The sequence below is a fragment of the Bicyclus anynana genome, chromosome 14 (genome assembly GCF_947172395.1).
Source record: "Bicyclus anynana chromosome 14, ilBicAnyn1.1, whole genome shotgun sequence".
In the NCBI taxonomy this organism is placed as follows: domain Eukaryota; kingdom Metazoa; phylum Arthropoda; class Insecta; order Lepidoptera; family Nymphalidae; genus Bicyclus; species Bicyclus anynana.
Window position 1 is genome coordinate 1,469,898 of NC_069096.1, and position 24,437 is coordinate 1,494,334.

Sequence of the window (24,437 nt, forward strand, 5' to 3'; positions counted from 1 at the left end):
TTCAGTTTTGTTTTAACTCTTAAGTATGCTGTCAATCTCAAGTAAAGCTTGAGGCGCGAGTGGATCTCAAATACCCTCCGTTTGTCTCAAACAGTTTTTGGCAGATGCCTCGTGCAGGCGGCGTTCTTTAAATAGCTATACATTTGACAATCTTTCTTTGGTCTACCCATAGAAATGTTAAAGCTGTTAATAATGCAAACGACCTTGAACAATAATTCGCCTATGTGGATTGCGAGTTTCTTAATTTTGTTTGTTTTTAATTTGCGGGCAAAGAAAAAATGTATACATCTAATGCCTTGAGGCGTTTTGTAACAGTTTACCTTTTGTGATGTGTTAGTTAAATAGTGGGTAGACGGTGATGATGTCAATAAACGTTATTATTCATGGCCCATGGTAATTTGGTTGAAATAACCATGTTACGAGTAGATATAATCGCTAAAAAGCTCACATCCAGCCGAACATAGAACCTCCTCCTTTTTGGAAAACGATTAAAAACAAAAACCACTGCTACTGTACTAAGTCTAGTTTTGAATCGTACACCAACATACATAATTTAAATTCCCTCAGAAAACAGCTATGTTGCATGGCGATAGAAATATGGGCGGGGGTAGTACTTCCCCGGATAGTCCACCACGATGGCTCAATGCAGATTGGTATGCAGGTTTCCTCACGATGTTTTCCTGCACCGTTTGAGACACGTGATATTTAATTTCTTAAAATGCACACAATTGATAAGTTGGAGGTGCATGCCACGGACCGGATTCGAACATACACCCTCCGGAATCGGAGGTAGAGGTTATATCGACTGGGCTATCATGGCTCATTTTATATGCCTCATAATAATTAGTTATCAAAGTAGGTAATTATTATTTAATGATTTATACAAAGTCTTTTCTCATTAATATGATACGAACCCTCTCATAGAACCTACGTTGTACCTTAACGAGTTACGATTGACATTAGAAAACAATCTTCCGATAAAATTGAGGCAAATCCCATTATATTGCAAAATCAATTGTATAGTAAATAATTTGTCATTTAGTCCATTGTAATCCCACTATGACACCAGGGACGATCTAGTCAATTGCCTCCGCCATTATACCGACACAGTAGGTGCTCCGTGATTCATGAAAATGACGGATATTATTTGAAAATACCTACTTACTGATATTTTTAATTTATCATAATACTTAAAATATATTAATTTAGGTGTGAATTAAATTTTCCTATAGAACGTCATAGAATAAAAATGGATTGACTCGACCAAACTGTTTACTAGCCTGCTCGACTAAATTTTTGCTTTTCAGACATGTTTAGCAGCTAAAATTTACGCTACTTGACTAAACTGCTAAAGTAGTCAGAACAAGCCTTTATAGTTAGTAGATGTCCGTATTTTGGGACAGGGCCGGATTAAGGAGGTCTAAGGGCGGACGAAGTCGCGAGCGTCTGCTATGATTCTAAATATCTACACTAATGTTATAAACAGGAATGATTTTTTGTTCGTTTGCATTGGATGGACTCTGAAACTATTGAACCGATTCGAAAAATTTTTTCACAGCTAGGAAGCTTTACTATCCCCGGGTGCAGATATATTTTATCTCCGTATTCCTACGGGAACGGAAACTACGTTGGCGATACCGCGTGGCGTCTGCTATCTATTCTAATATTATAAAGCTGAAGAGTTTGTTTGTTTAATTTTTTGTTTGCTTGAACGCGCCAATCTCAGAAACTACTGGTGCGATTTGCAAAATTCTTTCATATTAGATAGCCCATTTATCGAGGAATGCTGAGGCTATCCACGTGTACATACAAGTGGATAGCCTACAGCATATTCTATCCACGCGAGTGAAACCGCGCGGCGTCTATATATACGAGTAACATGTATCTCAGAGCGATGATCACGCGTAGTTCATTGGTCTAATAGTGTCTAAAGAAGTTTCATTAAAAAATGGGAATCTGCTTAAGTTTTTCCAAGTTCAATGGTCACCCTACGCTCCGCATTGTACATGAAGACGCGACGGGCGAGCGCTGCGAAGGCCGCATAATGACTGTCATTACGGCGAGCAGCGACCACTCGCTACACTCAGCACTAGTATCTACATCTAGGTCTGTACCATTATGTGCTGAGCACAGGGTTTAAAACTGAGCACTACATTGGCTGCTGAAGAGCCGTGATAGCCCAGATATGACCTCGGCATTCGATTCGGAGGGCGTAGGTTCAGTTATGTACGTTTTAAGAAATTAAATATTACGTGCTTTAAATATCTCTCATTCTGAGAGGATACTAGAGCTCAGCAGTGAGCCTATATATGGGTTGATATTGATGAATCAATAAGTTTATAATAAACGATCAAATAGTCCATCTGATGTTAGCCGACCTTTATTCACATGACAAGCCAAATTCCATTCCGCCATACATAAACACACCTGTATGAAGTGTTCAATTTCTCGCAGTTCACATTGTTCCCGGGCGTCGGATCAACGCGCAACGGATTGGATGCATTCATTGTTTTCCGTGACCAAATGGCTTATGTAATGACAGATGTTTGCGTGATTTCCACTATTATACTCATACGTGTAATTTAACATTGTGATCTATTTTATCCATTTACATGTGTTGTATCCTGCGATAGACCTAGACACTATTGTACTATTTTAATACCTACAGGGTTGCTTTAAGCGGAACTAGATCTTTTTGTTAGATGAAAAAGAATCTCATCATCATCATCTCCTTACCCTAATCCCACTTAAGTGAGGTCGGAAAAATATGTCAATCTTTTCCATTCGTCTCTATTACTTGTCAACTCATCATCCACTCCATTTACACACAATCCAACCATCTCTTCTTTGGCCTACCTCTCCTCTTATGACCTTCCACTTGCACATTCAACATTTTTCTAGTAATATGACTTTCTTCCCAAGCTGAAAAAGAGTCTACGACTGCAAATAATTCATCAATTCTTCTCGCCAAGCTTAGGACACAGAAAACATATGTATTAGGATTCAATTTTTACCACTCGTTTACTCGCGTGAGTCCTACGTTGCTGTCTTGCTGTAACAAATAGTGTTGCACTCACTTCTGACTGTGAGATTGACTCTGTCGATGTACGCTGTCTCGTTCTCCACGCTACACTCGTACAGGCCTTCGTCGTCGACGCCCACTCGCCTGAGTCCTACGTTGCTGTCTTGCTGTAACAAATAGTGTTGCACTCACTTCTGACTGTGAGATTGACTCTGTCGATGTACGCTGTCTCGTTCTCCACGCTACACTCGTACAGGCCTTCGTCGTCGACGCCCACTCGCGTGAGTCCTATGCTGCCGTCTTGCTGTAACAAACGTAGCTTGCTTAGTAGGTGCTATTTCTTAGTCTTCATCATTACCGCCCACTACATGGCCCAGGCTCCCTTCTCACAGGAGTGCGGTTTTATAGCTTAGATCCATCACGCTGCTTCAATGCTCCAAAATTGCTTAGCTTAGGGTGATAAATGTTTGAATTTGTAACGATCACTGTGATAAGTGAAGTCAACGGGATCGAAAGCTTTAACGTGATTTTGAACCACGGGGAAGTAGAATGTGTAATTTTTACGCGGCAATTCGATTAGGTAAACGGGAAACGAGTGAAATTTTAATAATACAAAGACCCAAAGTAAAAACAAAATCTCTGAATAGTGACCGTAAATAAATCTCATTTTACGTCTGGAACAACTTTATCAGAGCTTATTATGATATCTAATTATACATTGATAAATGCTTTATCAAAAAGTTGCGTAGAGATGTAAAAATCTAGAATAATTCAGAAAGATCCAGATAAAAGAAACTGACATCTCATTTTGCTTTTGTTTTTATTAAACCTATTATATATTTTTTCTGCCCACCAGATGGACTGCCGACATCAAGCGAGTCGCAGGGATTAGCTGGATGCAGGCGGCTTAGAATCGTTATGTTTGGAAGTTCCTACAAAAGGCCCCTATGTCCTGCAGTGGACGTCCATCGGCTGACATGATAATGATGATGATATTTTTCCTGAGAAGATTAATATTATTAATTAGCTTGCATTTCATAGTTCCTCAAATGAACTTACGAAGTACATCAAAGTCACGTATTTTATTCAAAAATTTTACTGTTCCACTGAAGCCTAACGTATGGTGACTATCATCCCAGGTAAGCAGTAACATCTCAATGGTACTTAATAGGCTGTTAATGTTATTTCAGAGCATAGTTCCAAAGCGCCCGGTGGGCCATATTGATCGCCGTTCAAGGCAACGGCACCGCAAGGCCGGCATGTACTAGTTACCTATAACCTAATTCAATGCCTATTCTTCAAGTCCGCTAACTCACATGCGCATGACGTGGTGGGTATAAACACCAAGCCCACCTAACCGAATTTTGGACGCCGTGGCAAATCTCTGAGACCAGCCATCTATTTAGAAGATATTAGTTCATAATAGGCTAGTTGACCCTTTTTTAAGATGGTCTTTAATAGGGTCATAATTTCACTATAATGCTAATTATTTTAACAATTATACAAATTAGGGACACAATTAGGTACTATGTTTTTATAATATTTATAATACCTAATTATGTCCCCTAGCGAAGTGCATCCCCGAACCCTCCCTTCCCGTTCGAGGCTTAGCACCGCCTTCATACTGATCAGCAGGTAGAACATATTATGATGTTATTTTTCGCTTTTTAGTTAAGTGGGTACGTTTTTAGGTTTTGAAGTCGGTTGTATTTTTTTTATTAAAATTTTTATTATTTGTTCAATATATGTATGTAATCTTTGGTGCGCCTACCTAATTGTTTGTTTTTTGGGCACTATTTTTTATAATATCAAAACTTTTCTCTGAGAACTGTATAAAATACTATATCTTTATCTTCTTTCATACTATGCGAGTGCAGCAGTATTGAAACTTCATCATCATTATCATCAATTTATGTCCACAGCTGGACGTAGATCTCTTGTATGATCTTCTAAACACCACGGACTCGAGCCGCCAGCCTCCAGCATTTGAAACTTCAATTCGTGACATTAAGACTGTCACAAATTGTTTGTCCACAAGCGAAGTCGTGGGCATATTGTTTGTGCGATTTCACGGTATTCGTCGCGCCAAAATCTATTAACCATTGTTCCCTTTGTTGTTCACCGGCCCGCGATACTGTATAACAAAATAAACGTACAATAGGAAAAATAACTACGAATAAAATTGAAACGGATATAGAAACTGTTGCCCAGTATCTCGAAATCATCATCACCATTATTAGCATATTTTAACGAACGAACGAACTAGGCATCCTTATAGGAGGAAGGATATGCTGACAATGACCGGAACCGACGACGGCAGAACTCTCTGAGGCAAGTTGGTGTAATACCACTACCAAATTCTGGCATTTTTTTCATGCGATATAGGCTTGCGCTTGAATACAATCAAGCCTGATGAAAAGCATTAATGCGGTCTAAGTTACAGCGCGCTTACCTAGAAGATGCCTATTCACTCGTACTCGTACTTCGAAGGTGTTTATTAAATTATAAGTGTCAAGAAACACTAAACGCCGGAAGGGCATTCCAAAATTTTGTGCGAATTAGAAGTGTGGATGCAAATCGCTTTGTACGAGTTGTCTGGACACCTACAACGCAAGGATGCCACCGTTCGCGACGTCTTGGTGTTCTGTGGTAGAAAGGAAAAGGAGGAACTAGATAGCGAAGTTCCTGAGCATATAAGGAGGCAAACCTGGCACTGTAGTGAGCGTTTATGATTACCTGATAACTCAGACCAATTATAGATACACTATATACAATAATTGGTCTGAGCCTCATAATGATAATGAAGTTAATGCAATCACGGTATTTCATAAACTAACCTATTTATAAACAGATTAATAAGAAACCAGCGACTAAACAAACTAAATAAAGGTTTATTTCCAGCCAAGCGTCGAGTGCGACAAGCCCTCTCATTAGAAGAGGCCTCGAAGCCTTTGTCCTGTTGCGTTGCGAACAGCTCGTCACTCCACATCGGGAAAATAGAGATCCCACTTCTGATGACACGTGCGCTGGCCTATATACGCGGGCCGTTTGTGTGATGAAGCTTTGTAAAACTTTACGACTATGTACATTAATTTTGACGGCCTTCGTGTCGCTGCGGATTCACAAGACGGAGGTCCTGGGTCCGATCCCCGGTTAACCGATTGAGGTTTTCTTAATTGGTTTAAGTTTGGCTGTTGAGCGGCTTCGGACGTGGCTAGTTACCACCTTATCGGCAAAGACGTACCAAGCGATTTAGCTGTATGATGTCGTGTAGAAACCGAAGAAGGTGTGGATTTTTATCCTCCTCCTAACAAATTAGCCCGTGTCTATTTTAGATTGCATCATCACTTTGGTACCATCAGGTGAAATGTAGTCAAAGGCTAACTTGTAAAGAAAAAAAATCTATTTTAACGGCCCATTACAGGATATCCTATTTATTGGAGATTATGGAGCTCAGAACAACCACGCTGTTCCAATGCGAGTTGGCAGAGGTGATATTATAACCTCTGCCAACTCGCAATATATTAACGCCGACGAAAACGCCTCAACACGCCACTCGCGCGATTATGATACTGCATGTATGGGTTAAAAAAGTAGCAGCCACCGACCACAAGCGGCTATCGCGCGCTTCAGCTACTTTTGTGGCCCCTTCTTGGGTCTTGTGGCAGCGTTTGTGGCTATCGTGTGTGGCCCGTGTGCGGCGACACTAAGCCAGTACTGTATATCTATACTAATATTATAAAGCTGAAGAGTTTGTTTGTTTGTTTGATTGAACGCGCTAATCTCAGGAATTACTGGTCCAATTTGAAAAATTTTTTCAGTGTTAGATAGCCCTTTTATTTAGGAAGGCTATAGGCTATATATTATCCCCATATTCCTACGGGAACGGGAACTACGCTGGTGAAACCGCGCGGCGTCAGCTAGCGTTTCATATTTTTAGAATTTGATGTATACACGCATCACATACTAAAAATATGAGACTAAGATATCTCATAAATTTTAATAATATAATGGTTATTCTTGCAGGCTTATAACACGATGGCTTCATGCATACATAGTGGCATGGATTTATGGGGCGATAAAACGAATAGGTGAGTCTAGCCGAGGCGTCGCTGGTCGCTGCGTCAACAATTTATTGCCGGCATTAAGGCAGACACAGACAGCCAAACATAATATACTTCTACGTGTAAAGGCGGAATTATATTTGTCTGACGTGTCGTGTCGTACCAGAACAGAATCGGTATCATACATTTTGTATGCGACACATCAGAAGCCATCACGACATGTCACAACACACAACATAAGTGTAAACGTTGCCATACAAAATGATGATACCGATTCTGTTCTGATGCGTCACGACACGACACGTCAGACAAATATAACTCCACCTTAAGAGTTACTATTAGTCCAGGATCCGGAGAGCATTTTTACAATTGATTACTATCAAGTTAATTTTCCATGAGTAGCTTCATCATAATGCGACTCTTAACTTTTATATTTACGAAAATTCTTGATTCTGGTAGCTAACAGGATTACTAGGTAATAAAACAATTTCTGAGCGTAGTATAGTAAGTATCTTTTGTATGGATGTTTGTATGAATGTTTGTCTGGATGTTTGTTACTCTTTAACGCCGCAACTACTAAACCGATTTGTCTGAAATTTAGAATGGAAATACTATTCTGGATTATCACATAGGCTACTTTCATCTCTGAAAAATGTTCTCGAGGGATTTGTAAAAACTAAATTACACGCGGACGTAGTGGAAGCGACAACTAGTACTAGTCTATACTAATATTATAAAGAGGTAAAGTTTGTAACATTCTTTGAAAGGTTTAATCTTCGGAACTACTGGTCCGATTTTAAAAATTCTTTCACCAGTAGAATGCTACGTTATTGGGAAATCAATGTATGGGGGCTTTATGTACCTTCATAAGTTCTAAAAAAAAAGTCCGCGATGCCATATATCTATCTTCTATATAATAGCAGATATAGTACCTTTTGTGTTTTAAAAATTATTAATTTTAGATAAGTAGGTTTACGTCATTATTTATACAACTAAACTTAAATCCTTATCAAAATAAATTATTTAATCATCACAAGTATATTATAAAAATAAGATTTGCCCTTTACAGTATATTAATTAATTTCATAGTTTCGGAGATAGTACAAAATTTCTAAAAGAAGCAGAAATGCCGCTATATGACGCCCCGAGGTTTCAGTTACGTAGTTCCGTTTCCGTGTGAATATGGGGATTGAATATGTTCAATCCCCATATTCACCCTATATACACGATAGGCTATGGCCTATGACACTCGCAAATAACGTAGCTTTCTATTGGTAAAAGAATTTTACAAATCGGTTCAGTAGATCCAGAGATTACCCCCTACATCCACACAAACTTTGCCTCTTTATAATACTAGCATAGAAGTCCCTATTTCCCTTAGTCATCGCACCACGCTCGAAGGGTTGGACCGATTTTGCTAAGGGTAGGGGTAGGATAGGAGTAAGGTAGGGTAGGTGTAGGGTAGGGTAGGGGTTATGGAAGAAGTGCACATAAGTGAAAGCGAACCTTGACTGGGTCCGCTATTGAATATAATATTTTGAAATAGGGGTTGAACGTTGACATTGATTTTTACGACGACGAAGTCGCGGGCGTCCGCTAGTCTATCATAAAAAGAAAAATTCCACCTCTTAGTATTTCACAAGATCCCAACATAACAAGTGAAACCTACCAATTCTTATTCTTTAAAAACAACACTCAACAAAGTTACAACACAATTGCAAAAAGGTTCGAGAGGAAGCCAAAAATATCGTGTTTTCAAAAAAACGTGAAAAACTTCGCAATAATTGCCAACGATCCTTTGTGAATTGTTCACGTGAATTCAAAATTTGCGTAAGATTGAAAGAAAACATTTTCAAGTAACTCATGAAACTGAACTGAAAATAAAATAATATCTATATATGTATATAAAAGAAAGTCGTGTTAGTTACTCCACTTATATTTAACTCAAGAACGGCTGAACCGATTTACCTGAAAATTGCCAGGGAGGTAGTTTAGAGCCAGGAGAAGGACATAGGATACTTAGGGTAGGGCAGGGGTAGGGTAGAGGTAGTTGAAAGTTTACATCGAGACGAAGTCGCGGTCTTCCGCTAGTTAACTATACAAATACAATAAACAAGGAAGAAACAATAAAAAACAAAGAAAGTAAAGTTTGTGCTATTGTAGGAGGTAATCTCTAGATCTACTGAACCGATTTTGAAAATTCTTTTACCACTAGAAAGCCACGTTATTTTTGAATGTCATAGGCTATATTATATCCCCATATTTTCACGGAACCAGAAACTACGCGAGTGAAACCGCGGGGCATCGGCTAGTATGTAATAAACGCAAGACGTTCCTTAATGCTACACTGCACAAAGTTTTGGCCTTTAAGAGCGCGCAGCGCGTCGGTTCGATATGGATAAAATTCGAAGCGCCAGCGAGACGCCGAATTATGACTTTCACGTGAGTGAAAAGCACGGAGCGATTGACGCGCGACGCAAATTTTATGACGTGAGCGCCAAAACCATTTTTACCTAATTGCAAGTAAATTAAACAACATAACGAAAAACAAAATGGCCATGTTCAAGATATATACCTAATTTTCTATACAAAACAAAAATTTAAGAAAATAAGTTTGCTTTTCCTGAGATTGAAAGCAAAATGTGAGCAAAACATGTATTTATCAAAAAAATAAACTATCGAGAAAAGTTTGACAAATTGTGTATTTTGAATAGTCATAACGAAGCTAACACTTTGAAATGTCATTTATCCAAATATCAGGCTCCTAACTTTTCCAGAATCTGAGACCCAGAACTATTTGTAACCACCAAATTACATATTGCACACTCTTAAAAGTAGCTAAGCTGGCAGATGTTTTGATAGTAGCAAGTCCAAGTGCTCTAGAAGCGACATCGTTCGCAGAACGCGGCCCGCCTCCGGCATTTCTACAGCAAATATTTAAAATGCTCTCCAACTGTAAGCGCAAGATCTGTCTGTCTGATCTTAGCTCTTTACTTACATTTTGTTTTTCTTATCGTTAAAAAGTTTTTCTCGTTTTATGTTCAATTTATTCTATTATTGCGGGAATAATTATATTATCTCGACGAATTCTTAATAGAAAATGTATTTTTTTTTTATAAAATTATTATACGAAAACGTTGCTACAACTCTTAATTATTAACATTGTATACTGTACAAAAATTAAACTTAATTTTCTAATTTTTTGTAGAAAGCAAAAAAAATATGTGAGAAATTTTTTTTTAATATTATTTTTTTGGCATTAAATGTAACACAAAAATAAAGATATAACTTTGTGTGTGTACGTTTTTTGCAGTATTAACGACGTGTTTTATTCGTTATGTCAGCCACTGACGATCAAGTAATCTCACATGCTTGCAATGCTAACGGCTTGACGTCCGATTAAACTGATCGTGTGTTGGTCGCGATAAGCATGACATCATGCCGATTGTCAGTGGCTAACATTAGACGTATATTGGTAAAAACTTGCAGCGTGTTGTATGAATCTAATGTTAGTAACCCACCATCCAATAATCCTGTAGCCCTAACGGCCTGACATCCGATAAAACTGATCGTGTGTTGGTCGTCATCGCTGCAGGGATGTGGGCTTACTAGATGGTGGGTGGCTAACATAACCTTCGTGTCCTTCTGCAGACATAAGCAGGTAACGTGTCGCCGCGACACAACTGGTTTCTACGTATTTCTATGAAATACTTTCCGTGGCTCGGCTATAGATATACATTACATAATCATTGTTTTTTTATTTTTTTATTCTTTACAAGTTAGCCCTTGACTACAATCTCACCTGATGGTAAGTGATGATGCAGTCTAAGACGGAAACAAGCTAACTTGTTAGGAGGAGGATGAAAATCCACACCCCTTTCAGTTTCTACACGGCATCGTAACGGATCACTAAATCGCTTGGCGGCACGTCTTTGCCGGTAGGGTGGTAACTAGCCACGGCCGAAGCCTCCCACCAGCCAGACCTGGACAAATCAAGAAAATCTCAATCTGCCCAGCCGGGGATCGAACCCAGGACCTCCGTTTTGTAAATCCACCGCGCATACCACTGCGCCACGGAGGCCGTCAAAAACATCATCATCATTAAAAACCTGCATATTGGTCTACTGTTGAGCACGAGTCTCCTCTCAGAATGAGAGGGGCTATCACGTTTCTTACGTACGTTACATAGAAATCAATAATGTCCCCTGCTGCCGTAGTCTGCAGTCGGCTACGATATCATACATTTACTTAAACATTTTAGAAAAATATTTAAAACCAGCAGACGCCTTGCAGTTTCACCCGCGTAGTTCTCGTTCCCCTGGAAATACTCCCACGAATACGGGATAATTATAGCCGGGGATAGTGTAGCTTCCCAACAGTGAAAGAATTTTTCAAATAGGTTCAGTAGTTAGCCTATTCAATGCAAACAAACAAACAATTAATTTCCTCTTTATAATATTAGTATAGACCAGCGTTTCCCAACCTTTTTCAGCCACGGACACGAATAAAATAAACAGTAAAAAAAATCCAATTAGGTATTTCTTTTAGTTACTACAGATACAAAATAGGCACGTTCAAGTTGAAGTAAGCAGTAAGATCTGTGTTGAAAAGTAAGACCCCCTCAATATTCAAATTAGTATTTCAATACTCGTGGACCCCCGCACGGACCACAGGTTGGGAAACGATGGTATAGGCAACAAGAGAAAAGAGGACAAATCGGGTCGTGATTCTTTAAATCATTCAATCAACACCTCCTCTACGAGTATACACGCACTGCAAATGAATGACACGTCGGTGAGTCACGCAAGGGCGCCGACCGCACATTGTACGCATTTTACAGACTACCCTCACGGCCGGGGGCGGGGCCGGAGGGGCAGGGTAAAAGGGGGAATACTAATCACAGTTAGAGACGTTCGCACGAGCTAAAGAATACGTCTGACTGTCTGTCTATTTGTCTGGATCGACGATTTGGAGATTGGAAAATAATGCCTATGCCTAGTGTATTGTTTGCATTTTCCAATATCAAGATTGAAAGCTACAGCGTCTGGAGATATGATAATGTTTTCAGACATGGCGTCTAAAAAGGGCTATACTAATCACAGTTACAAGACATTTGCAGGAGCTGTAAGATCTCAAAAATATAGTTTGCCGTCTGGATCGCCGATTTGGAGATTGAAGAGAAGAATGCGTGTCTAGTGTATTGCTTGGATTTCCAATTTCAGGATTGAAAGCTGTAGTGTTTAGAGACAGAGATATACGAGTATAATGCTTTGATAAACGACAATAGATAAGGAGACAGTGTCTGAAGACAGAGGACTTGATCTCTCATGATATATCATAAATACGTTTTATACGTGAACATTTATGGATCTGCTTTAAAGCCACCATGATGTCAAAGTCAAATTGATCTGTCAAACTTATTGCGTTTTTGTTACTCAACTAATAATTTTAAAGTTTACCAAGCGGTAGCATACGGTGTCCTTTCTACAAACTCACGCTATCCCTAAACAGCGTTCCTCAAACGAAAACCTCCAAACAAAATTAATGCAGCATCAGCTTTTAGACGACGACAAAGAGTCTCATTAAAATAAAATATGAGAATGCAATGCTCTGCAGGCATTTTTCAGAAAATTAATTCCGAAAACTTTTATATTATATCAGAAAATTAATTATGTGTGAAAAACTAGATGTACTAGTTTGTTAAACTAATTATACTATTTGAGCTTCGCAGTTTCTCTCGCGTAGATGATGTTACTGTTAGAATATCGAGATATAAAGTAGACAATATCCATGTGCTATTCCAAACTAATCTATTTCTCTAGTTTCGTAGGTCTATTCAGTAACTTACGTACCACCGAATTTCGTATACATAATAATTGAAAACCGTACGACACATTTCGTATTCCGTTAAGCCCAGTGTTAACGAAAATCATAATGCCAAACACACTGGTTAGTAATTTTGCTCAGTTAGCAATAAATAAGTGAATACGAAATAGAAAAAGAAGATACACAATATTTCCATCTGACCCCAAAGTAAGCTTAGCCTCTGTTATGGGTATAAGATAAATAACGAATATTTAAACTGATATAAAATTACCTCTTTTTTATAAAGAGGTAGGTAAGATTTGATTTTTGTTTGTTTATACTCTCGCTACTCGACGGATTTTTAAAATTCTTTAACCATTAGAAAAATACATTTTCACCGAGTAACATAGGCTCTATTTTATCTGAGTATTCAAAACGGGAACAACGCGGGTGAAACAGCGGGGCGTCTATTAGTTACAAAATATGAGAACGAAATGCTTGTTCAAGAATTTTTCAGAAATAATTAAACAAATATAATACAACAAACCGGAGGCGGTTTAAAGCAATAAATCCAGCCTTTAATCCTTAGAATCGCATTTCCTCACGCAACCAGGAGGGGGAGTTGCAATGACTTAGATACTAATCGTCAACCGTACGCCTAGGGAGTTGAGATACAGTCCTTTAAGTTCATTAGAGTACTTAATTTTTGTACAGATGCAGAGACAGGGTTGTTTTTTAATAATTGTACTGTACGAGTATAATTAATTTGTCTAACCTAACAATTTGACATTCTGAAGTGTCATTAGATTCTACTGTTGGAAATTAGGAGTCTTAATCTCCTAATAATTACTTTATACATAACTTGTACATTGTATATATTACTTGACGGAATTCCCATCGCATTTTAAGCCGTTAGATTTTGATTTTTGGGTTAGTTTCTTTTAATTTAATTAATTCGAAAATTTTACTGCATGAGAAATGAGCAAAATAGTCATTAAAAGCAATCAAACAGGCATTAGAACTCGCCTATGTAATACATACGAAGGCTGGATAATCTTAATTCTCCTTCGACAATCGAATGGTACAAATTTAAAACAGAATTCTACCATAATATTTTCCGAAACCAACTTCATCGAAATTTTCATGTTATTTTGACCATGCGGTCCAGTACTGTAGCGTACGGTGAATTGCGTATCCTCCCTCACAATACGGAAGATGAGTCATTGCTACAGAGATCCTATTGGATAAGTTTCATCGAGGGGGACGTCGTATGACAGATCGCACCACCACCGCCGGCGAACGATAAAACTTATTATAAATTCCAATTGAAAACGATAAATCGCGGAAGCTTATAAAATGTCCAACGGCAGTGTTGGAATATTTTCCGATACTTCCGACCCGTTTCCGAATATGTTTCTTTTATTTATACGTATAGTAACGGACGCCCGCGTGTGATTCAGTTTTTCGCCAACCTCGTGCGAACCATGGATTATTTTGGGATAAAAAGTAGCATATATCTTGCGCTATAACCTCATTCATCTTTCAGTGAAAGTCCCATTAAATACTATTCAGCCGTTCCCGAGATTAGCCCGGACAAACAGACAGACAGAATTTTAAATAATACGGAAGTGTTTTAATCACAATGGAAATGTCTGTCTGAGATTATATTATCACACTAGCAGGCGTCCCGCGGTTTCACCCGTGTAGTTACATTTCCCGCGGGAAAATGGCGAGTAAATATAGCCTATAGCCTTCCTCGTTAAATGGGCTATCTAACACCGAAAGAATTTTTCAAATCAGACTTGAGTTCCTGAGATTAGCGCGCAAACAAACAAACTCTTCAGCTTTATAATATTAGTATACACTTCAATTTTATTTATATGTATGTATTGATAAAGTAATTCTGATGTTTCGCTTTTTTCGGAGATTTTTAAAACGATTATTGCTTGCGTATATGGAGTATGTGATGTGGAACAATTAGTGGAGCAATTTAAATTAAATTCGTCAATTGTTTCTTCGTATTGCTTCATATAGCCCATGCAGCTCGCAATGTCGTCGACACCTATTTTAATTGGAAAGTTTATTTATTTTTCCTTTCTATATCTTTCATAGATTACTAGCACGGTTTCATCCGCGTTTTGCCCATTCCCGTAAAATACCTTATATCACTCGTAGCTTTCTAGTGGTAATAGTTATTTATGCCACTGTCATGTTATTGCTAATTACATGCAGTGGCATACAATTCATTTTGTAGAAATAAAAGAATTAACATAACATGGTAAATAATATACAATTGGCGTTGGGCATGGCTTTGACTTTCATCATCATCATCGACCCATATTCAACTCACTGTTGAGCACGAGTTTCCTCTCAGAATGAGAGGGGTTAGGCCTTAGACCTCCACGCTGGCGCTGGCCCAATGCGTATTGGTAAACTTCACACACGTAGAGAATTAAGAAAATTTTTAATTATGCAGGTTTCTTCACGATGCTTTTCCTTCACCGTTTGAGACACGTAATATTGAATTTCATAAAATACACATAAGTGAATAGTTGGAGGTACACGCTCCAGACCGGATTCGTATCTACGTCCTCCAAGTCGAAGGTAGAGGTCATATCCACTAGGCTAGGGTATTATGTAACTTAGTGCACATAGTGCAACTTACAGGCTACTTAATTAGATGATTTTTTAATTTAGTCTAATTATGAGTCCTATTCATATATTAGCCAGGATATGTTTATGCTAATCTAGGCTGAAATAAGAATTTCCGACTGTTATAATAACATTAACTTAATTAGTGTCTCGAAACATTGCTTCCTTACAAGACCATAAGTACATAATGGCGTAGGTACCAGCGGCGAAGAGTCTATACAAGCGATTCCCGCCTGGTTACCTTTTAAAATCCGTACATACATATTCATTGTTGTAATTAATACATATGTATCGATGCATGAGAAACCGGAGTTTGTGTCAAGCGGTATGAAATTTCCTTTTTTTTATTCTTTACAAGTAAGCCCTTGACTACAATCTCACCTGATGGTAAGTGATGATGCAGTCTAAGATGGAAGCGCTTACTTGTTAGGAGGAGGTTGAAAATCCACACCCCTTTTCGGTTTCTACACGACATCGTACTGGAACGCTAAATTGCTTGGCGGTACGTCTTTGTTGGTAGGGTGGTAACTAGCCACGGCCGAAGCCTCCCACCAGTCAAAAAATTCTTTGGGACGGCTTACCTTCGTCAAAATCCTTCGCCACTGGTAGGTACTTTTGATTTTTAATGATAAACAGACGAGTTCTTGTTCATATATCACCCGTGAGATGTATATATGCTACGTTTTGAGAATTTTTGACAGGTCTAATAACTTTAACGTACCTACTCGTAATTAGTTAGACAGAGTTGCCTCGAAATATTTAATTATTCTCCATTTATTTTCAGGTAATTATGACGCACAACTTAATTATAATATAATTAAGTACTACTTTAATTAAATAATTAAAAGCTACTCGTATCATGTAGCGATAAGCACATTTTTAGCAGTATCAACTACCTAGCTCTAGCAGTGTTTTTGTTTGTCATAATTATGATGTATTTTCTAACCGCGTATAGCGAATTAGAATTTTTATATTATCCCCGTATAACGGGAACGGGAACCACGCGGATGAAACCGCGCGGCGTCAGCTTGTTAATACTATAAAGAGGTAAGATCTGATTTTTGTTTGGTACGAGTAGGCTCCGAAATTACTACTCCGATTTTTTCATCAATGAAAAGCTACATTGTCAGTGAGTAACACAGACTAAATTTATCCCCAGTATTCCTACGGCAATACTGGTGACACCGCGGCGGGTCCGGTAGTATATACTTATATTATAAAGAGGAAAGGTTTGATTTTTTGTTTGTATGCATTGAATAGGCTCTGAAACTACTGCGCCGATTTGAAAAATTCTTTCACTGTTGGGAAGCTACATTATTCCCAAGTGACTTCCGAACAAAACGGTCTCGAGCAGCCAGCATCCAGCGGCTCCCTGCAACCCGCTTGATGTCTTCGGTCCACCTAGTGGGGGGTCGACCAACACTGCGCTTTCCGGTGCGGGGTCACCATTCCAGCACCTTGGGACTCCAACGTCCATCGGCTCTTCGAACTATGTGGCCTGCCCATTGTCACTTCAGCTGAGCTATGTCAGTCGCTTTGGTTCGTCTGCGGATCTCCTGATTTCTGATTCGATCACGCAGAGAAACTCCAAGCATAGCTCGCTCCATCGCCTGCTGAGTGACTTTGAGCCTTCTAATAAGGCCCGTAGTAAGTGACCAAGTCTCGGATTCGTAGGTCATCACTGGCAACACGCACAAATTAAAGTTACGAGAGTGTAAATAAGTCAAAGCGAAGCTTGACCGCTTGATCCGCTAGTATATGCAAAAAAGGAATTATTCTTCGAGTAGGTACCTAATATACTCGCGTCAATGAATGATTTCAAATCATTGAACTAATGAACGACATTCACGACTCAACAGAATGAATGCATTGCACGTAGTGAATGTGGGATGCACTGCATGCTGTGATGCGCCGCACAATTCGCCCCATTACACGCTCCGTTGATTAATAGCTGATGTTGTGTAGCGCATGATGCTCAATGCTCTTTGTTAGACTGGTACACATAGGAATATATCTAGATCTACTTCGTAACTATATGAATTCGTATAGGGTTTTAGTGGACTAACAATTTTTTGTTTTGTAATAAAATATTAATTTCACAGCTTCGAAAGCGAAAAATTTTAAATTGGGCCCACTTTTCTGAACGATACAGAAACGAAAAATGTACTAGAAATCTTGTATTTTGATTACTCCATTAGAATTTCAGCCGAAATAAATTCGCCAACAAAGAAAATAAGCTGATTTTATTATTTTCACAACGATCGTAGAGATTTACGTATCCTTTGATGCTTATTTCACTGATTATCAGTTGTCTTTGCAAACGCGGGCTGTCAAATGTCAAAGTCAATCAATGTGTGAGATGTCATTGTCAAATATCATAAATATAATTATTAGAAATGTCAAATCCTTGTTAAAACTGTCGCCTGTCAGTGAGACATAGATAATGCAATGAATTTTATGTCAAATATATGACATACCACCACAATATTTTCCACTATAGACCATATACACACCCTTGAGATAATAATAGAAAAGTATCTAGAACATCATAGACCACTGTATTTAGCATTTGTCGACTACCAGAAAGCCTTCGACACAGTAACACACGCAAGCATATGGGAAAGCTTAAAAGAACAAGGAGTTAGCGAGGTTTATATAGAAATAATTAAAAACATATATAATAATAACACAGGAAGAATAAAGCTAGAAACCTTGGGCCCATGCTTTCCCATAGAAAGGGGCGTAAGACACGGGTGATCCACTATCACCAACCATATTTATTGCCCTCCTTGAAACCATCATTAGCAAACTGGACTGGAAAAATCTAGGACTCTATATACAAGGTTCCTACCTAAATCACTTGAGATTTGCAGATGACATAGTTCTACTATCAGAAACCAGCTCACAACTGCAAAAGATGATCAATTCCTTACAGTTAGCCAGCTCAAACGTAGGACTAGAGATCAATCTAACAAAGACTAAGGCAATGACGAATAGCTTTAAAACACCAATAGCCGTAAACGGAAAACTTCTGGAATACACAGAAAATTACATCTATCTGGGTAAAGCTATTAGTTTTGATAAGAAGAATAATGAAAAAGAAATAGAAAGAAGAGTACAGCAAACATGGAATAAATACTGGAGTCTCAAAGAGATTTTTAAAAGTAACATGGCGATACCCGTTAAAACCAAAATCTTGAATTCTAACCTCCTGCCAGTGTTGACATACGGATGCCAAACTTGGAAATACACGGCCAAAGCAAAAAACAAAATAAAAACCTGCCAACGTGGCCTTGAACGTAGCATGCTAAAAATAAAATGATTGGATAAAATAAGACACACAAAAATAAGGTCTATTACAAAAGCCACCGACGCCTTGAGCTATGCACTAAAACTAAAATGGAAGTGGGCAGGGCACGTGGCTAGACTGAAGGATCAAAGATGGACTTATAAAGTCACTTTGTGGAGAGGCCCACAAGGCAAAAGAGGCAGAGGAAGACCATTGGCGAGGTGGGAAGATGAAATTAAAAAAGCAGCTGGCCCATATTGGTACCAAATAGCACAGGACAGAGACAATTGGACATTTTTTTAGGAGGCCTTCACCCATTCTGGGGTTCTTGTGTAAAATAAAAGAATTACTAATGTTTTAACATATAATTAAGTTATTATAAAATTCTGTAAATTTATGCAAGAAATAAAAGGCTTTTTATTTTTATTTATTTATATGACATACATGATACGAATGATTGCCCAACTCTTTACACGACGAAAACGATTTCAAAAATGAAACATCAATTGTATAGAAACAGTTTTGTAAACACGTTAAATCGTGATCATATACTTATGACGGAGGGGTCTAACGAGGCAGGTCTTAAGGTAATTTTATTGGTCTACGACCTGAGCCAATTTAGAAATTATGAAATAATAATCTGACCGGAGCTGCTAATCGAAACCTGGACCTTTCTAATGAGAACCATTAGTGTTCATTTACACGAGCGGCAGCTGCTATCGACGACTATTGGCGGCGGTTGACGGTGGTCGGCGACTGCAGTCAGCGACGTCTCGGCGGCAGTCGACGGCGACGTCGTCGCTAGCAGTTACCGCTCGTGTAATTGAACCCTTACACGCCAGAGGTCGTCAAACTGCAAGCGCAAAAATATTGGAATTTTAAGATAGTTTTTCTCGTTCCAATATTTTGAAAACGGTTAAGTACTAACGCCGAGCAGTATACGCTCAACACGTTCCGTTGATTAATTGCAGATGTTCTGTGTAGAGCGTGATGCTCGGGGCTCTTTGTTGGTTATGTCGTTGCACATCGGAATCAATTTATCTATACACAAGGTTGCAAAGTGCTAACATGCCACCAACGACATATCTTGTGATGAGAAATAGACACAGGACATGTCCCAATCTTGTATGGAGGCTGGGCCTTTATTCCGAGTGTCAAGGAAGTAGAACAAATTATTTTAAAAGCAGTTCTACTAGTTTTTTAAAAGCACATAAAATAGGGCTTAAAACCATAAAAAAAAATTTAGGAACCCGCATTTTTTATAATTAATTATCTTCGCGTAGTCGCGTTCGTTTATGGTATTTTTAAAGTAATTGTTAATAAGGTATTGTTGTTTCATGCTTCTCTGTCTACGATTTGATGTTTCTTTTTAACTTATGTTATATTGACATTTGACAATATTACATGAAATTGACAGATTACGAATTCAACTGCACTTATTTTTATTGGCTGTTTTGAGCACTTTTACCGTATCGTCTATGTTTAATTTGTAGACAAAGGAGCGAAACATAAAAATAAATGTTTTCAAATAGTTACTTCTGGATTCCTTTAAGTTTCTTCAAAGATATTCTTCCGTAAAAGTTAGGTATTACTACGTACAGTCGTAACTTTTCTTGGAATTTTACGAGTGCCAGTGCCTCGGCGTGTGTCGTATTTTGCAGCGCTCGTAGCGTAGAACGGAAAGTACCTACACCACTTTGTTTCAACGGCAGAAGATTTAGTGTACCTACGTGTACTTTATTTGCGGAAAGATAAAACTAGCTGCTTCAAAATATTCAAAAATTTAATACAATGCATTTTAATTTTGTTAGTTGAATAATAATAGGGCATTCACTTCATAGATGCAAAAAATACACTGCTTACTCTCAGTATTTAGTAGAAAACTCTATTGGCGAAGGAATTTGCCGATTCCTTCAATTTGTAGGTATAGTGGTTATCCTAGTTAAAAACCTTGTGCACGCCACTCTACATAACTTAACAAAACTTAAAACTAATGTAAGTGTACACTATGGTGTCACACTTATCACTAGCGATCTCTTTCAGACAAATAATAATATAGAAGTGAAAATAAATAAATGAAATAGGTTTCATGCACACGAAAAAAAACAACTTTTAACAAGTTTAAAAAGTTAAGTAAATGCTAAATTAACAATTAAAAGAATAATAAATGGGGGAAAAAAGAACTTATACAAGAAAAACGAACAGCCATCAACCTTCACTATATTAGAGCCTAATTCGGTTTAGACTCGATGTAACAAACCACTAATTACCTTATAAAGGGTTGTCACTTCCACACCTTATTTATACAATAAAAATTAAATTTCTATTATCTGTTATCTGGAATTTAACTCAACCGTCAACAAGATTGAAAATTAATGATTATAATGAAATTTCCGATAGGTTATTTACACCTGCTTGCACCTGCAGGCTAATTCACTAACTTTGACGTATGTTAATTGACATAATATACGAAATTGAGATTTTAGGTAACAAATGTCGTGGTGCCTACTGACGACCCTTCGTGGATATAATACAGTAGTTATATGACATTAAACGGTTGATTTGATGTTTATTTTTATTTTTATAGTCAAAGACCAAATTAGTGAATAGGCCAAAGGTTTGGTGGTCTACATCGAAAATGACTCAAGTATACATATACAGCTCGTGCGGATTACCTTGACACCTGGCTCGAATGATGTTTGTACTGTGTTCGTTTGAATATTAGATAGAAGCAGGCGTTACTTTGCGGAAGTTCATCATGATTATATAATGATTTATCTATTTTGCTATCATCCGCGAAAAGTCGACGAACCCATGCGACGTCATCCAGGTGACGTTGACTCTACGACTTAATTGTAGAGTCAACATCTGAGAATGCTCCGGTTTCGGGGTGAAACGTACCTAGAGAGTATTTTGTCGGACCTGGGTGACGTTGTCGCATGGGTTCGTCGACTTTTCGACATTGTATAATTGTGTTTGTTTTCTTGTGTTTAGTAGCCAGGAGTTAAGTTAATGCGCACGGGTTGTACATACTAGTATCGTAGATACCTAACTTATCTTAGTCGAGGGTACTACAACATTGATGAGTTCCTTAATGATAAAGATGCTTGGGGGCCGTTGGATCAGCTTCCACCTTCACACAGAAAGTAAAACTATAAGAAATGTAAACAGTAATTGTTATCAATTGTAAATTATAATACTGTATGACTTTTTCAAAAGAGCAACTGTTGAGTTTCTTGCCGGTATCTTCTCAGCAGAACCTGCCTTCCAAACCGGTGGTAGAATCTTTACAAATAGTCAACTGACGTGTCAAAAGTGCTTGTAAATGCAAAATATGCATTTAAAATAGCGCTCACTTTAGAGTCACATCGTTTCACGGTAAAAGTGCTGTTCTACGAAATATGTTGCTCCTTTACAAGACCACAAGTGCATAATAGCGTTCGTCTGATCCATAACTTACAAGTTCACGATATTAGTAACATGCGGCGCGGGCAAGTTCTACTGCGTTGTACTTCTGCTTCGTCTAGAAACTTGTCGAAACCAATCTAAACTGTTATTTCACACCGGTCAGATTTGGTTTTTTGTTTGTTTGTTTGATACGATTAGGGTTGCCAGGTCGCCGAGCCCAATAGCCGGACAGACTAGTCAGTTTGGCCGGACATTAGGGTGAAAAGGCCGGACACTCTGATACGGACACATTTTGAGGATTTTGTGTCTCTGTACGACAAAACAAGTATGTAAAATGAGCTTTTTTGTCTATTATTATAAAAATTATTAAGTTCTAATTATATATAAATAAAATTGAACCAGTTTTAGTATATTGTTATTAATAGTTATTAATTATTCAAATAAAGTTATTAGTCAGTAAGTTCTAGAAATGCAAAAAGCCGGACTCCGTTTGTTATGGCCGGACACGCAATCAAAAAGCCTGACTATGTCCAGCTTTATCTGGACGTCTGGCAACGCTAGATACGATTTAACTCGTAAAAATCTCGATCGATTTAATCTTTTCCCGTATTCCCATGGAGATGGAAAACTACGCGGGAAAAATCGAAGGGCGTCTGCTGTCTTGACTAATACTATAAATGCGGATGCGAAGAAATGCGTGAGATCTTTGTTACGCTTTAATTCCCTAGTTAAAAGTTAATCTATACGTTAATATTATACAGAGGTAGAGTTTGTAGTGTTGTATATTTTATCCCTGTTTTCTCACGGGAACGGGTACTATGCAATTAAAACCACAGGGCGTTGGCTAGTTTTATATATATACTAGCTGACGCCGCGCGGTTTTTATATATATACTAGCTGACGCCGCGCGGTTTCACCCGCGTGGTTCCCGTTCCCGAAGGAATACGAAGATAATATATAGCCTATAGCCTTCCTCGATAAACGGGCTATCTAACACTGAAAGAATTTTTCAAAACGGACCAGTAGTTCCTGAGATTAACGCGTTCAATCAAACAAACAAACAAACTCTTCTTCTTTATATTATTAGTATAGATTAGTAGTGTTTCACTCAAGCCATGACATAAATGTTTGGCAAGTGGCAAAGTGATAACTTAAATAATTTATGTTCTTTTGTTTGCCTTTATTCGCTATCCATTGCGTATTTATAGCACAATACAGAGCATCTATACATATGAAAAAGCAGCGTTATATTGCGTCCTATAAGTCACCGGCAAGGTCACAGCTTCCTGCTCACTTCACAAATCTCCAATATTGGTAAAGTCGTCTGTGACGTAGGTACTTGCTCGAGTAAGTAAATAAGGAACAGCAAAATAAAGCCTCCGTCAAGGTCGCTTGCACTTTCAACAGCCTGTTCTTATATTGAACCGATACCAATAAATGTTGTATAGAGAAATAAGTAATTTTGGCGTTTCGTGATGTGAAAATAAACGACCTAAGTAATTGTTTTCTTCAGCTATAGAAAGCGTATCCTATATCAGAAAGCTTAGTATGAAACAGAATATATTATAACTTATGGACTAGCCTGTAAAGGCCAGACCTTATTTTTATAAAAACTAAATAGTGGAGTGCCGTTAGACTTAAAATTTGTCAAACCTCGGAATCCACAGCCAGTCAATGAATCATTATAAAAACTATGGAAATGTGTTTTTCATAGTGTATAGAAAAATGTTTAAAAAAAAAAATGTGCGCTCGTGAAAATACAGGAATAAACCACAAGGTTAAATTAATTTATTAATTAAACAAATAAAAAAACCCGACTGCATAAATTATACAAAAACTGAAAAGAAAAAAACAAGCTCAGTCCAGAAGTGTAGAATGCAATTAGAAAACAGTCGGGACCTATTATATTGAATAGAATGATTTTCGTCTACATTTTTTACAGGACCCGACTGATTTCTAATTTTCACTGCTGAGCTCGAGTCTCCCCTCAGAATGAGAGGGGCTAGCCCAATAGTCCACCAGGCTGGCCCAATGCGGATTGGCAGACTTCACACACGCAGAGAATTAAGAAAATTCTCTGGTATGCAGGTTTCCTCACGATGTTTTTCCTTGACCGTTTGAGACACATGATATTTAAAATGCACACAACTGAAAAGTTGGAGGTGCATGCCCGGACCGGATTCGAACTCACACCCTC

At 38.2% G+C, this 24,437-nt stretch overlaps 1 protein-coding gene across 1 annotated transcript in view; it reads right to left on the reverse strand.

Annotated features, from left to right (window-relative positions):
• The window catches only part of LOC112057903 (uncharacterized), a 62,503-nt gene that overhangs the window by 22,824 nt on the left and 15,242 nt on the right, over positions 1-24,437 (reverse strand). The window contains exon 3 of the mRNA XM_052885342.1: positions 3,215-3,326. Coding sequence (XP_052741302.1) covers positions 3,215-3,326 — 112 coding nt within the window. The remainder of the gene's footprint in view (positions 1-3,214; positions 3,327-24,437) is intronic.